The sequence below is a fragment of the Anopheles moucheti genome, chromosome 3 (genome assembly GCF_943734755.1).
Source record: "Anopheles moucheti chromosome 3, idAnoMoucSN_F20_07, whole genome shotgun sequence".
Taxonomy (NCBI): domain Eukaryota; kingdom Metazoa; phylum Arthropoda; class Insecta; order Diptera; family Culicidae; genus Anopheles; species Anopheles moucheti.
Window position 1 is genome coordinate 35,961,182 of NC_069141.1, and position 13,187 is coordinate 35,974,368.

General features: G+C 42.8%; 4 protein-coding genes across 4 annotated transcripts in view; 2 read left to right on the plus strand and 2 right to left on the minus strand.

The window, feature by feature from the left end:
* The window catches only part of LOC128305133 (fibronectin type-III domain-containing protein 3A), a 54,228-nt gene extending 47,997 nt beyond the window's left edge, over positions 1–6,231 (plus strand). The window contains exon 5 of the mRNA XM_053042439.1: positions 45–6,231. Coding sequence (XP_052898399.1) covers positions 45–518 — 474 coding nt within the window. The 3' untranslated portion in view covers positions 519–6,231. The remainder of the gene's footprint in view (positions 1–44) is intronic.
* Positions 6,232–9,040: 2,809 nt separating this feature from the next.
* On the plus strand, positions 9,041–9,714 carry LOC128301497 (cytochrome c oxidase subunit 7A1, mitochondrial). Its single transcript, XM_053038015.1, has 2 exons — positions 9,041–9,198; positions 9,380–9,714. The coding sequence occupies exon 2, from the start codon at positions 9,398–9,400 to the stop codon at positions 9,620–9,622; it is 225 nt and encodes a 74-aa protein (XP_052893975.1). The 5' UTR covers positions 9,041–9,198; positions 9,380–9,397; the 3' UTR covers positions 9,623–9,714.
* Positions 9,541–11,727, minus strand: LOC128301495 (uncharacterized). The gene is made up of 4 exons (XM_053038014.1): positions 11,301–11,727; positions 11,046–11,202; positions 10,209–10,667; positions 9,541–10,147 (listed from the first exon to the last, which is right to left on the minus strand). Exons 1-4 carry the CDS (start codon positions 11,442–11,444, stop codon positions 9,924–9,926), a joined length of 984 nt encoding a protein of 327 aa, XP_052893974.1. The 5' UTR covers positions 11,445–11,727; the 3' UTR covers positions 9,541–9,923.
* A 192-nt stretch (positions 11,728–11,919) lies between these two features.
* On the minus strand, positions 11,920–12,977 carry LOC128303982 (vesicle transport protein SFT2C). The gene is made up of 3 exons (XM_053041091.1): positions 12,708–12,977; positions 12,485–12,636; positions 11,920–12,421 (listed from the first exon to the last, which is right to left on the minus strand). Exons 1-3 carry the CDS (start codon positions 12,900–12,902, stop codon positions 12,151–12,153), a joined length of 618 nt encoding a protein of 205 aa, XP_052897051.1. The 5' UTR covers positions 12,903–12,977; the 3' UTR covers positions 11,920–12,150.
* Between the last annotated feature and the right edge of the window lie 210 nt (positions 12,978–13,187).

Consider the following 13,187-nt stretch of genomic DNA (forward strand, 5'->3'; position numbering starts at 1 on the left):
TGATACAAACAAATGTTTAACACACGTTTCCTGTTCTGTTTTAGGTTTACCGTGGACCCGAAACGCGCTTTACTGTGCACAATCTGCAGCATGGCGTAAGCTACGCATTCAAGGTATGTCCGGTACGTGTGCGCCAGAACGGAGAGCACGTAAATGGATCGTTTTCACCGGTACTGAATCACCATCTGGCCACCAACGTGCCCCGGTCGAGCTCGAATACCGCCCGATCCGGTCACGGTACGGATGACGTCGATGGACGCACAATGTTCCAGGGCAATGTGGTCAACAGTCGGGGTGAGTTGGTATTGACGAAAGCGTCGGCTGGCGCCGGGCTCCTGCTGTCCGGCACTAACGGATACGGTCCGGATGGCGATCATCACGGGTCGCGAAGTGAATCGGTTGCGTCGACGACACTGCAACAGCTGCAGCGGTTCTTCGAGCCAGACTCGAGCAAAGCGGTCGTTTGTGTCGTTGCGTTCATCCTACTGTCCATCATTGTTGCCGCTTTCCTGAAGTAATTTGTCGGAATGGGGATCGATCCAACAAACTTAGTAACAAAACAAAACAAAAAAACCCCAGGGCCTCAATCTCTCGCTCTCCCCCATATAATGCGCTCTGCTGTGTAATTGTGTTGTCCTCGATGTTGTTATCTGTCCGCCGCAGGGATGTCGCTTCATATGTCTAACAAATGTAGCTAAAAAGTAAAACTTGGCCTACGCAAGCAAGCCACAGAACATCCGCGCTACGGTTGCGGAAAAATGTGCAAACCTATCGAAACGATTGAACGCAAGCAAGAAAACGAAATGAGAGTGCAAGAGTATATAAATAAAATAATTATATAACGTATACAGAACACATAAAAAGAAAACAAAACATAAAGAAAATCATGTGATGTGCGCACACTAACCTATACTTTATGCAATTATTAGTCTACTCACAATCAAACAAATGTACGTTGCATTAATACAAAACACACATACACACACAAACACACAAACACTGAAGCTTACCGAAGCGGGAATCGCGAACAAACCGAATGCACCGAAACATAAACATTGAACGAAATGCAAACAATCCAGTCAATCTTAAAACCACCTATGGAGGACAAGAAAAATCAACTTCCCAATCATGAAATCGCGCAAACGCTTTAATTACCGACAACAGGCCCACTTTCTCATAGAGCTCCTCGTAATGGCCGTAGAAAAGAAAATGAATCGCAAACAACGGGTAGGGACCGAACGAGACCCGCTTACATTCAAGGGTGAAAAGGAGACCAACCGCAAGTTACAAAACTAATTAACAAACATCAATCAAATCAGCAGCAACCGAAACAACAACAACAACAGAAAACTGTCCCAGGAATCGCAGCACTACAAGTTTAGTTTGTGTGGCTGTGTGTGGGTGGGCGCGGGTGTTACATTTGCTATATTGTTTATATTGCCTTTTTGCGATTTTGATTTTATTGCCTTTGGGGGAGGTTATATTGCGTGTTTGTATTTGCGTGCTTGTTTCGGGTTGTGAAGGAATAGCGCAACACAGGGAGAAAACTATCGAGTTAATTATGGAGCTATTCTCCTTACGTTCGTGTTACACTACTACTACTACTACTACTACTACTACCACTGCTATTACTGGCAAATCCGTTTTAGTTCTGTTCTGCAGCGATCGCTGCAGAAACAATCTACACATTCTACTAGGCATTCTATTGTTGCGTGCTTTGATGCACAACACGTCAATGACTCGGGCAGTCGGGGGCGAAGAAACACAAATAAGTATTATTAATGGTAGAAACTATATGCGTCCCAAGCGCGCTTAAACTGCATAGCAGACGGACGGGAAGCGCACACAGCGAGCGGTGGTTAGGGTGTGTGCGCGGTGGAAGAAAAAAGCAAATCCTTTTGAACCTCATTCTCTCATACAAACCGAATAGCCAGCAATCCTGCAATCCATAATCTCTTCAATAATTTTCGCTAGTACATAAGCAGAGAGCACCACCGACCGCTGGCCGGGGAACGTTTTGTGCATCAAATGATGCAGGACAAACACTTGTGGAATATAACTATAATCTCACGTGCACAAACAAACAAACAAACAAACAAACAAACAAACACACACATTAGCAAATACACACGAGATTCTAAATTTTAGCTAATGAGGAACAGGACCGCGTGTGTATGGAAGCAATAGAAACAATCACGCAATCAAAAGTGAAACAGCGAAGAAAGCGGTTTTCCCTTAACAATATCAAACACACAAGCCCTTTAAACGCAAAAGAAAAGTGTTATCAATGCGCATCATAAGCGTCCAGGCGCCCCTTGGGCTTCTTGTTTTCGCCCCCTCCTTTTTCCGCCTGGCAAGCAGGAAAAAAGGGTACGGTCCAACCTCCAACCGACGACCCCGCAGCAAAACCCCTTCTCTCGGGTCCAACAAAACCGGAACGAACGCATTCCATACGAGCATGTGAAATGTTGTTGTGTACTTGTATACCGCGCATATATGTGTTAACCACCATGTATTTGTTTTAGCCCTATGTGTCCTACCGTATCCAAATTACATACTTTAGTCAGCTAGTGGAAGTTAAACGTAAACAAAACATCCCTATCAGAACACACCCAGTAGCGCAAAAATGTGTTAGTAATATTGAGCAGTACTGTTTAGTCAAGACACACACAAAAATTGCAAAACGAAATTAATAGGTGGCGCGCGCGTGTTGGAAAAACTGCAAGGAAAACGTGTACTTAAGCTGTCGATTTGTTTGTAAGCAATCCGTTTCGGTACTTCCTCTCGTTCTCGATATCTTTTTCTACTACAAGAGCTTTATTTTTATCAGTTTTTACTGGTGCGTTCGCTGATAAGCTGCTTAACTGTCCTTGTTGCGTAGGGAAAAAAGGAACAACATACCATGATTTCAGTCACGATAGCCTCGATAAGGATGTCTTCCGTAAGGCACGATCCACCACAAGGCTTCCTCTTTTCGTTTTGTGTGTAATAATAATGAGATGGCAATGTTGGGTGTTCGTGCGCGTGTGTGTGTGGGAGAAAACAGGACACAAGGAGGAAGAGCTAAAATGCATTTTTATTTTGTGTTTTACCAGCAAAAGGGTATCTTTTCCGCAGCAACAATGTGCAATTTTATTTAAATTTATTACGTAGCCAATTTTGTTCGTTCCGTTGCAGTACCAACCAAGTAGTTAGAAGAGAAGAGTAATTATTTTGTTTTTTTTTTGTTTTCTGTGCAGATTATTTTGTTTTATTTATAGAGTTATGTAGGTATTGATACTGAAGCGGGTTTTATTCCTTGTATTCCAACGCTACTGACTAAAAACATGGTGCATTTGGATGCTTTTGTGGTAAATTATTACATTTCGGTTTTAGACGGTAACAACTGGTAATGAATTGTGCGCACAGTGAGAAAGTGAATTTCCCTTTGTTTGAGGGGTTTTTTTTAGTCAACAAATGAAAAATAACGGAAAGCGAGTTGTTAGGTTTAAGCAGAAGAAGATGGCAAAAACACACTGGAAAAGAATGGCTTTAATTATTGGAATTTAAATAGAAGAACATAACAACACTGCGCCACTGATCGTGCAGCATAATCAGTGAAGGAAGTAAAACAACAGAGCAGAGGAGACACAATGGCAAGGAATTCAAAATCACAATTAGAAGACAAGCAGACATACACCAGTTGTGTTGGATGTGGAAAAGTAAAAATGTAAAACAAAACACAACACATAGACGAATTGCCACCCCCCAGTAAAATCAACACAAGAACATGGCACAAAATATACATACACACACACACACACATGCACACTTGCAAAAACTAATCAAAGCATATTGTTAAACGTTTCCTTTAAGAAACGCTTCTAGCTAAGTGTATTTGATAATGAAGGAGTAAGGATAATGGAGAACAAAACAAGCAAACACATTCAAAATACACCGAGTAATTCACATTCTATACGAGACTGCTGTCCTCACATGGAAAAGAACGTTTGCTTGTGGGTGTGTGTGTGTGTGAGGATGTATATGAAAGTGTGAACAGAAAACAAAAAAAATTTAGAAACAAACAACTTTTTTTGTGGATATTATAAAACATGGCGCCTAAACATAAAACAAAAGAAAAGAATAAATTATAACAACAAACAGCAAGAGAGAAGTAACAAAAACACAACAGGACAAAAAAATGTGTAAAAGAAAGGATGGGAGAAATAAGATGAAAGAGCAAAATTGTTTCACGTTTCGGTTGCACCAATTCGTTGAAAAAAAAAATCAAATATTGTAAATATTAGGCGCATCATTTTAGGTATGTTTTTTTAAATGGCAATTGTTTCTGCGAAACGACTACAAAAAGAGAATGTCGCTAGCACCTTTATTCCACCACTTCCACGCGGTGAAGGTTTGGTTGGGCGGATTTCTTCTAAATTACAAGCAAACAAAATTGCTGCTATGCTAGTGTACTACCACTATTACTACTACGGGGAGATAGATCAGGTTTCTACTTACGCTGGTACCAGTTGATGATATGTAAATGAATAGGGAAATTCATGCACACATACACACACACACACAAACATACAATCTCTCCGCAGGAAAGATGGACTGACCAGTGCGCACTGGTGGTGCATAGTGGCGCAATAGGATCGACTACTACTACCACTACTACTACTACCATTGGCCGCAGATTGAAATGAACAACGCAGAACTTAGAATGTATAGGTATTAGAACGAATTGATTGTAGCAACAAAATGCTTGTTAATTGGACCTGAGAGGGTAGAGAAACTACTTTTACTTGTTGGAAGTCTGTTATGTTGACACATTAATTGTACGGTCGTGGACGCGCGCGTGTGCGTGCGTGTGTGGTGCAAAGGGATTGTATGCAATTTGTTAGCGCAAGCAGGAGAATGATAGTTGAATGATTAGATAAGAACTGCAAGGATGATACAACAATATTTAGGGCACGTGCTTCCAGTCGAAAGTGGTAAGGGGTGGCGCAGAGGGCGAAGAAGGCAGGAATCAAGCGGAAAAGAAGGAGGGGGTAGACCGTACTAAACGAAACGGATGGGTTTGATGGATGGATCATTTTTTATATGCATATTTTTATCTCACTTTTAGCAGTATGAACTCTATCGATTGAATTTTGAGTTTGTTTATTACTTTTTTTGTACTATTTTAACTATTTAACTTTTTTACCGTGCATAAGAAACGATAGATGAAAAAAAAAACAAACAAACAAACAAACAAACAAATAAAAGAGCAAAAAAACAGCTTTTGATGAGTAATCAAGGCAGAACGATAGCTGGCGCTGATAAAGAAATAAAAGAAAAACTGGAAACGAATGTAGGCAATACGGTTAGGGAAGAATGTGTTGTGGCCGGAGATGAAATATTAGGGAAATTTAATTGAATGAATGAATGTAATGAAACAGAAGGAGTGTAGGAGTGCAAGAACGAATTGAATGAAAGCTCCAACCTTCTCCTTCCCCCTCGCAACCCCCATCAAATCCTTCCAACAAGGGTTGATGGATGATCCATGCGCGGGGGGATCGAAAGGTTTGTACAAAGTGAAGTTTTGTTTGTTTTGCGAGCGAGAGATAGCGTTGCGACATTGTGAATGTCCCGTGGGGATTGTTCAGAGGTAGGATGTGATGACGACGAAGGGAAGTAACCGCAGGAAGGAACGGGTAGGGTTAAGGCAACAACATAAAAACAAAACAATGGGCTTTGAGCAAGAACATACAAAACAAACAGCCGTGTTTGCTTTTGCTGTAGGTAAAATCAAATTCTACAAAATGGACAGATACCACGGACCTAACACTAAACTACCGACAACTACACTAGCACTACCTACTATTACTACTGCTAACAGGCGCATGTGTGTAATGTGTAACATTTACTATGATGAGCGGTAAACGAGGAGAGGAAAACAAAGGAAAGGAAACAATACGCATAAACATAACGTGGAAACAATACAGCAACAAACAAACAAACAAAAAAACAACGGACGCGACACCCATACAAACAAAAACAATGTAAACATAAGGTGGGGAAAATGGATTACAAAAGAAAAAACGGATGAAAATACAAAAAAGATGATTATATGTTGAAAGTGGACATTAAGTATATATATATATATACATATAAATGAAAAACGAAACAAAACAAAATTATCTTAATATATACATATATATATACACGTACATACATACATAAAACAATATTTAATTTAACAGAAATATATTTTATGTAAAAAATCCTAAAATGTATTTTTTCTTTCTACTCTGTTAGTTGCTTTTGTTATGGCCGATTAATTATTCCGAAATGTGTTCTAATGTTGATGTCCGTATGAAAGATGAGCACACTGAGTAGGAGCGAGTGAGTGAAACGCGTGCCGGTATATGTATGGATTCAACTCAATTCACGAAGATTTTTTTGTATGAATCCTTTGGCTACTCATTCTCGTTCCAAATCTCACTCTTTGTGACTTACGCTTTTGCATATCAACTCAGGGTAAAAGGTAGGTAAGAAAGAGGTAATTTTGGAAGACCTCGAATCGGAAGACGCCCTTTCTCGATTCGAATTGCGAAATAAGAAACATCCAGTCAAGGAGCATTGTTTCTTATCTCTCGATTTACTGCACATGTCGATGCACATCTTTCGACATGTAAAGTAGTCTATATGGTTCCAAGGCGGTAGATGGAAAGACACAACTGAATGATAGACTACTACGATCATGGATTTAGTGTCACCACCTGCTTTGAGATGTTGTTTTGATATAGAAAATTAAATTTGAATTCAATTCAGCAGGATTGGAGAGGAACGCAAGAGAGAGCTTCCGGATCGCAAATGATCTGAACTCAGTGGTAATAAAATATTTTGTCCTATTGATTTGGTTTTTATTTTAAGATATGAAACTTTGTCTAATGAACTGCCAAAAAATACATTTAATACAGCTTTTTTTCTCGCATAATGGCATTAATCACGTCTGCCTGTCGGTGTCATATTCCTATTAACCGCATTAGAGTGTGGGGGAAAGGGCAAAACGGATCCTGCATCTCTTTCGTATTTTGCGCCGATCCGTCCGTCGAAAACGCTCAGAAACGGTGAAATTTTTGGTTTCTGACACCAAGAGAGCATCCAAACAAAGAGGTAGCACAAATTTCCGTACCACGTGGTAGCATTTCATTTAGCTGTACGCTTCCCTCTACTGATCATAGCGCTTGATCCGTCGACTGATCTTTCATCTCTTTCCGTTCGTCCAAACAGCACAGCGCGTACCATAACTGTACACAAGTTTATTTTTATGCAAATAACAATGTGGAATATTTATTGAATATCTTTATGCATGGAATCCTTCTAAACCCCCGAACATTCCATGACGACAAGAGATATAATTATTGCGAAATAATTGAACAATAAGCAATGAATAATGTTTTCGGAAATAGTGGCACTCCATGTTTCCTACTCCTAATAATTAAAAATTTTAACTGCAGTACAGTTATGACACGCACTGTAGGAACTGGATGGATGAAACGAGACGGAGGATTCTCGCCACAGTAGCTGAGCTATTTACTCTACCGATCGCTCTCCCTTGTTTGATAGTATGTGTAACTAATAGCCAATAATAGAAGATCTCTCATTCTGATCATTGATCAATACCATCAAAGCGAATGATAACGTGAGCGAATGATAAGCAATATCAATATATCCATGGCGGATATCAATATATGTACAAACATGGCGGATCCTTGTGCGGATCAGATTGATGTTACTTCCTTTCGTGGATGCTCTCTTGGTGTCAGCAATCACAAAACTGGGCGCTTCTGGCGGGTCCGGTTTTTGTGTGTTTATTAAAAATTTATTTAATAGTTTGATCTTCGAATTCGTGGTTGAGTTGAGAAACTTGATCGACTCGCCGGCACTACTATCCAGGCTCAACATCTACGTTCCGGCGAGGTCGCTCCGTGCCAGACTATTACTTGACGTGGAGGAACGACATAGTCGTTTTGGTTCCTCTGATCCGTTATTGTCCATGTGCCGAGAGTTTAACGCTGTTTGTGATCGTTTTGAACCTGACCTGAATCTGATTAACAAAGGGATCAACGGCGGATCAAATGGTAGACGGAGTAGGTGGTCGCCTAGGGCCTCGCCTTGTTGGGAGCCCCAAAAATTGTTTGTAGTAGTTGTATACATAGGCCCAGTTTCCTTATGCTAGAGGGGGCCCAGAAATTTGACCGCGAACTACCCGTGGGATGATTCAAAGTGAGTTCAGGGGCCCCTTCTTACTGTGCCTTTAGCTTTGCCTCATTTCAAGGGTCTAAATGTCCACCAATTCATTGTTTTTAAAACTAGAGGCCCCATTTATAATTTAGCCCTGGGACTCCAAGGGGATTGATCCTCCACTGCAAGGTATGTATTATAGCCATCAGTAAGTATGATGCAACTCCGGTTGAGATTACTTAAAATTAATTAAGAGAGATTACCGGATTCATGCTCTTCCAGGGAAAGTACCCTTCAGTGACCAGTACTTGGGGCCTCCTTGAACCCAAGAGATTCGATGTAGCCCGAGTTTCCTGGAAGAAGAAAGACTCTACTGGGCCAAAAGGAAGAAAAGGTCCACCAAAAAAAAAGTTACTTCAGAAAGTGCGTTAAGAACGTTCACCGAACGTGACAGGTTTTGGTTCCTACTGTTCCATTGCAAAGCATTCCAGCTCATTGTACACATTGAATCTATTCCGGATCATCAGCGGAAAACCTTGATCAGTTCACACACAATTCAAACCACACATGTACAGACTGTCGGTAAAGAAACGAGAATACGTTGAGTACGTCCAACTGCTGCATGCAAACGCGCGTACTTTTGGCAAGTGCATCCATAGTGAGGTGCATTTTGGCGGGCTAAAAATAAGCATTCTCCGTTGCTTTTTTGCAGTTCAGCTGAGACAGTTTTTTGCCTTCTTTTAACAGTTTGACAGTTAGCGTTGCACCGAAGTAAGCCACGATCGGCAACGACGGTTGCTAACGTCCAACAACCTACTACCGCAACCCTGCCGTTGCTTGCTTCCTTGGCTTTACAAGTACCTTGTTCGGCGTTGGCACGTTCCATTTCATCAGTGTCCCAGCAAATCGTGACGCTTGTGGCGTGTGGTCTCCGCGTGCAGAAGAAGGGCAAATTTGTGTTTGATTGTTTTACCACAGATTCAGGTAAGCGGAACGAGTCACTCGGTGGCGATCCGGATGGAAAAACGTGTCGTGTGCGTGTGAAGCTATAATTTCGTGCCGTGTCGAGCGGAGTGTCGTAGTTTGCCGCAAACGGATCTGCCACGACCACCAATCAGTATTGCATAATTACGATCGCCATTTTCGGTAACACTTTCTATTGCAGTGTGAACAAAGAACCATCATGGGCCACCATCCTGAACCACCGGTGATGATTTCGGACAAGCTGCCGGAATCGTTACGTAAGAAGATGATTACGTTCCAGGCGAAGAACGAACTGCCCGTCTTCCTGAAGGGTGGACCAGCCGATAAGATCCTGTTCGGCGTTACCGCTTCCCTGTGCGTGGTCGGTGTGCTGGGAATTTTCAAGATGGTGTACGATCTCGGATTCGCCAAGAAGAAGGCCTAAACCGAAGGTTGTTCATGTTCCCGCCGGTGATAGTTTGTCGTCGTTGCAGTCGGAGATGGAAAACTGAGCTAACATAAAAATTTGTGTTTTATTCCCCCAAAATGTACAAAGTATGTTTCTCAGCGCGTAAAAACGCGGAACGAAGGAAAGAAACGGTCGCTGTTCCCTGGTTCCGCCACCGATACGAGTTCCAGTTCGTAATCGAAGATTCGAAACGGAGAACCCCCTTTCTCCCTTACGCACTTATCCTACATAGTTATAGACTAACGTCGTGTTAAGTCAGTCTGTTCCCGTTCGGGTGTTACTTCTCCACATTGCTTGAATGGAGCTTCTCGATCGAGAAGGACAGCTGTTCCAGCTTTTGCACCAGCTTCTTCATATTGCTTTGGGCCTGCAGCTCGTTGTCGGTGTTCGGATTGTTGCTGCCACCGGTAAATGCTTCTGTGCCAAGGTCAAAGTGTAGCTTAGCCAAACTTTCCTGCTGCTCGCGGATATTCGTCATCTGGTCCATCGTGCAGCCGGAACCTGGAAATAAAACCCCATCGTTTAATCCATTTTTTCCATACATCCTCGATACTCTGCTTACCGAAAGCTTTCAGTTTGCCCGAATGGAAATCCTCCAGCAAACCCAGCAGCGCTCGTTCCATGTGCCGCACGTCGGGTACCTCTGATATAAAAGAATGGTGCTTTAATGGACGGGATGAGAAATTGTGCGATTTTGCATTGAGCGTTATTGAGCTGCCCGAGGCAGACGACACGGGATGGACGCCAGGGGCGTTGCGTAGCTTTGTGCCACCGCTTCCACCACCACCGCCACCCCCTATACCACTGCTTGTCGGCGAGGGTAATGAATCGGGTGGCTTGGGGCGTTGGTACTGTGCCGGTGGAGATTTAAGCTGGCGGGATGCGCTGCTGTTCGGGACGGCCGTCACGATCGGTCCGTCCGGGAGATTACTACTTGTGCTGGAAGAGGTGGTGCCAACGGTGGCAGTTGTGGTGGTGGTGTTGGTGTTGGTGGTCGGAATACTACCGGTGGGTGTGAGCTCTGTTGACCGCAACCAAGCGCACGGACAGCAGACGTACGGACGGACGGACGGACAGGACGGGTAGGTATAAAACCGAAATTCGAGCCAAAACGGGAGCAATAAAATTATGAAAAAGAAGAAGAAAAAAACAAACAAAAACAACGAATAAAAAATGAAGCTGGAACAGGAACTCAAACAGTCTACAAACAAAAACATAAGACTTATGGAACAAAAAAACAAACAGGGAGCATGCAAAGCATACGCAAGGAGCTGATCAATTAAGTGTGGCGTGTGTATATATGTGTGTGAAGGAGCGCTTTTTTGTTTGGCAGGATGTTTTGCTTCAAACACAGCCACAGGCTTTACGGCCTAATCCCGGTTCCGAATGATGCACATACCTCGTTGGATTTTCTTAGCCTTGGGCTTCGTATCCTGCGCTTTGCGTTCGTTCACATAGTTGACTTTCGTCGTCAGTGGAGCATCGTTCGTAATGCCTTTCCCCAGGGAGTAGCTGGTGGAGTTTTGGCTTCGGCTAGTTTCGCCACTGGAAAACAACTGCAACGGGATAACAACACGGAAGGGGACGAGGTCACCGTTGGATTATACTTAAGGTCGGCAGTTGCTGATAAGAATGTGACGCGAATGTGACTCACCTTGTTACTCAGTACGGGTGAGATAGGCGTCTGTACGGATTTAGCCTGCCCGCTGGAGGAAAGGTTTGTGATCGTGTTCTGATCATCCTCCTCATCGTTCGATACCAGCTTCTGGCGTTCCACCGCCGCATCGTCACACTCCATCTTGGACTGGAAAGCCCTCCTAGCCCTTGTCTTTGTCCGCCTGGTCGACGTCGTGGTCGGTGTTGGGTGGAGTTAGAATGGTGCAGATTTCAGTGCTTCACCCCCACACACAAACACAAACGCGCGAACGCACATCCAACCTCCAAGTGTCCTGTGGATGTTGTTTAGTGGCGCATTTTAAGGATCACAGCTTTTGATGGGGATTTCACAGGAATGGATTTCGCACCTCAATACACCAACCCCAAACAATCGCGACTTTCGCTTTCGTGGTTTCTTGATTGATCTTTTTTTAATCCCTGTTTTATTTACCATCAAACAGCTGTCAAACGCGAATGTCATGTGGCAGTGCTGCCAGACGCCTTGCTTCTGGATTTATTTTTGTAAAATCGTTATTTTTTATCCAAATCACACAAATTGTGATTTCAAGTGAAATAAACTTACTTTTATTTGCAGACATAATAATCTAGTTTTGATAGTTATATTCTGTTGTGTTTATTTGCCGTACGAGTTGTAGTGTAAAATACTTTAGTTTAGGCTCGCAGCCACAGAAAGTAAAACGGATTCTTCCTGTGTGTGATAATTAGCAGACCTGTCCACAAAACTTTAACCTAGTAGTAAATTAAATCTCTGGCTTACGCGCACGCTACAACTAACATGATATATCACACTTGCACATTTGCGATTTTGCACTTCCTGCTGCAAGAATTTAGACGGGAAGTGTGCTGGATACGGAACTTCGGAACATGCTGCCAAAGAACTTTACCCCACTCATGCCACCCGGGATGGCGGCCAGTATCATCCACAGCAGCGTAATAATCTGTGCGACGGCAAACAGTACCGTCAATGCGGTGCTTTGTGCAACCATGGCAAAGTATAGTGTCGCCGTTAGGCAGCATGTGTAGCTGATCGACATTGCGATACGTTCCCGAGAGAACATCTGCCGGAACATTGCTCCAAATCCGCTCAAGAAGGAAAAGCTACAAAGGGGGAAATTGTGTTTAGCATGCATATTATTGCTGTTTTGCTGGAGATATTCTCACCTCATGATGAAAAACACACTGCCGAGTGTGTACAGTAGGGCAAACTTTCTCGCCTTCAGTATCAGCAAGGGTATGTAGAAAGTGGACACGATCATACAAAATATACCCAGCCCCATGCATGTCACGAAGCCGACTATTCGCTGGATTCGAGACTAAAACACGCAAAGAAATGGCATAAGATTGGATCACACTTCTGGTGTACAAAACCAGTAACCATTCTTACCAGCTTTGGGCAACAAGTGTCCTGCGTATCCTTGAGCCAACTATTTGCTTCTGGTTCCTGGTTGCGACCGAACAGCTTTCCAACGAGGTCAGGCGTAGGCAGGGACGGCATTTTGGGCATCTCTAGTTTGAAGTTTTTCTTCTGATTTTCCTGCAACAGCAGGTACTCGTCCAGATCACGCTTTAAGTCCGCCATTCTGTAAAATCGTTTGGTAGTTTTTTGTGCAGTAAAACAGAAAGATTTTCCTCCCCCAAAACAGAGAGTGTCCGATGATCCACGACACGTATGTTTTGACGTCAACACAACAACAAAACTGCAGCACCGCTCACACGAGTGGATGATACAGCGAGGGAATTGTTGTTTATATTATTTAAAGTGCAAAAAATTTGATTGAATAGTCAATCTGATGACTATTAAATGGTAGCAATTTTGACGAGGAGAAATGTTAAATATTTTATTACATGTTTAAGTAATTAATTT

What these genes read in the sequence shown, in the direction of transcription:
- LOC128301497 (XM_053038015.1), top strand. Translation starts at nt 9,398, where the DNA reads ATGGGCCACCATCCTGAACCACCGGTGATGATTTCGGACAAGCTGCCG.
- LOC128301495 (XM_053038014.1), bottom strand. Translation starts at nt 11,444, where the DNA reads ATGGAGTGTGACGATGCGGCGGTGGAACGCCAGAAGCTGGTATCGAAC. An exon ending in CACCCGTACTGAGTAACAAG is followed by an intron (nt 11,203 to 11,300) that starts GTGAGTCACATT and finishes ATCCCGTTGCAG; the next exon opens with TTGTTTTCCAGTGGCGAAAC. An exon ending in GGCTAAGAAAATCCAACGAG is followed by an intron (nt 10,668 to 11,045) that starts GTATGTGCATCA and finishes TGCGGTCAACAG; the next exon opens with AGCTCACACCCACCGGTAGT.
- LOC128303982 (XM_053041091.1), bottom strand. Translation starts at nt 12,902, where the DNA reads ATGGCGGACTTAAAGCGTGATCTGGACGAGTACCTGCTGTTGCAGGAA. An exon ending in ACACTTGTTGCCCAAAGCTG is followed by an intron (nt 12,637 to 12,707) that starts GTAAGAATGGTT and finishes TGCGTGTTTTAG; the next exon opens with TCTCGAATCCAGCGAATAGT. An exon ending in AGTGTGTTTTTCATCATGAG is followed by an intron (nt 12,422 to 12,484) that starts GTGAGAATATCT and finishes CCCCCTTTGTAG; the next exon opens with CTTTTCCTTCTTGAGCGGAT.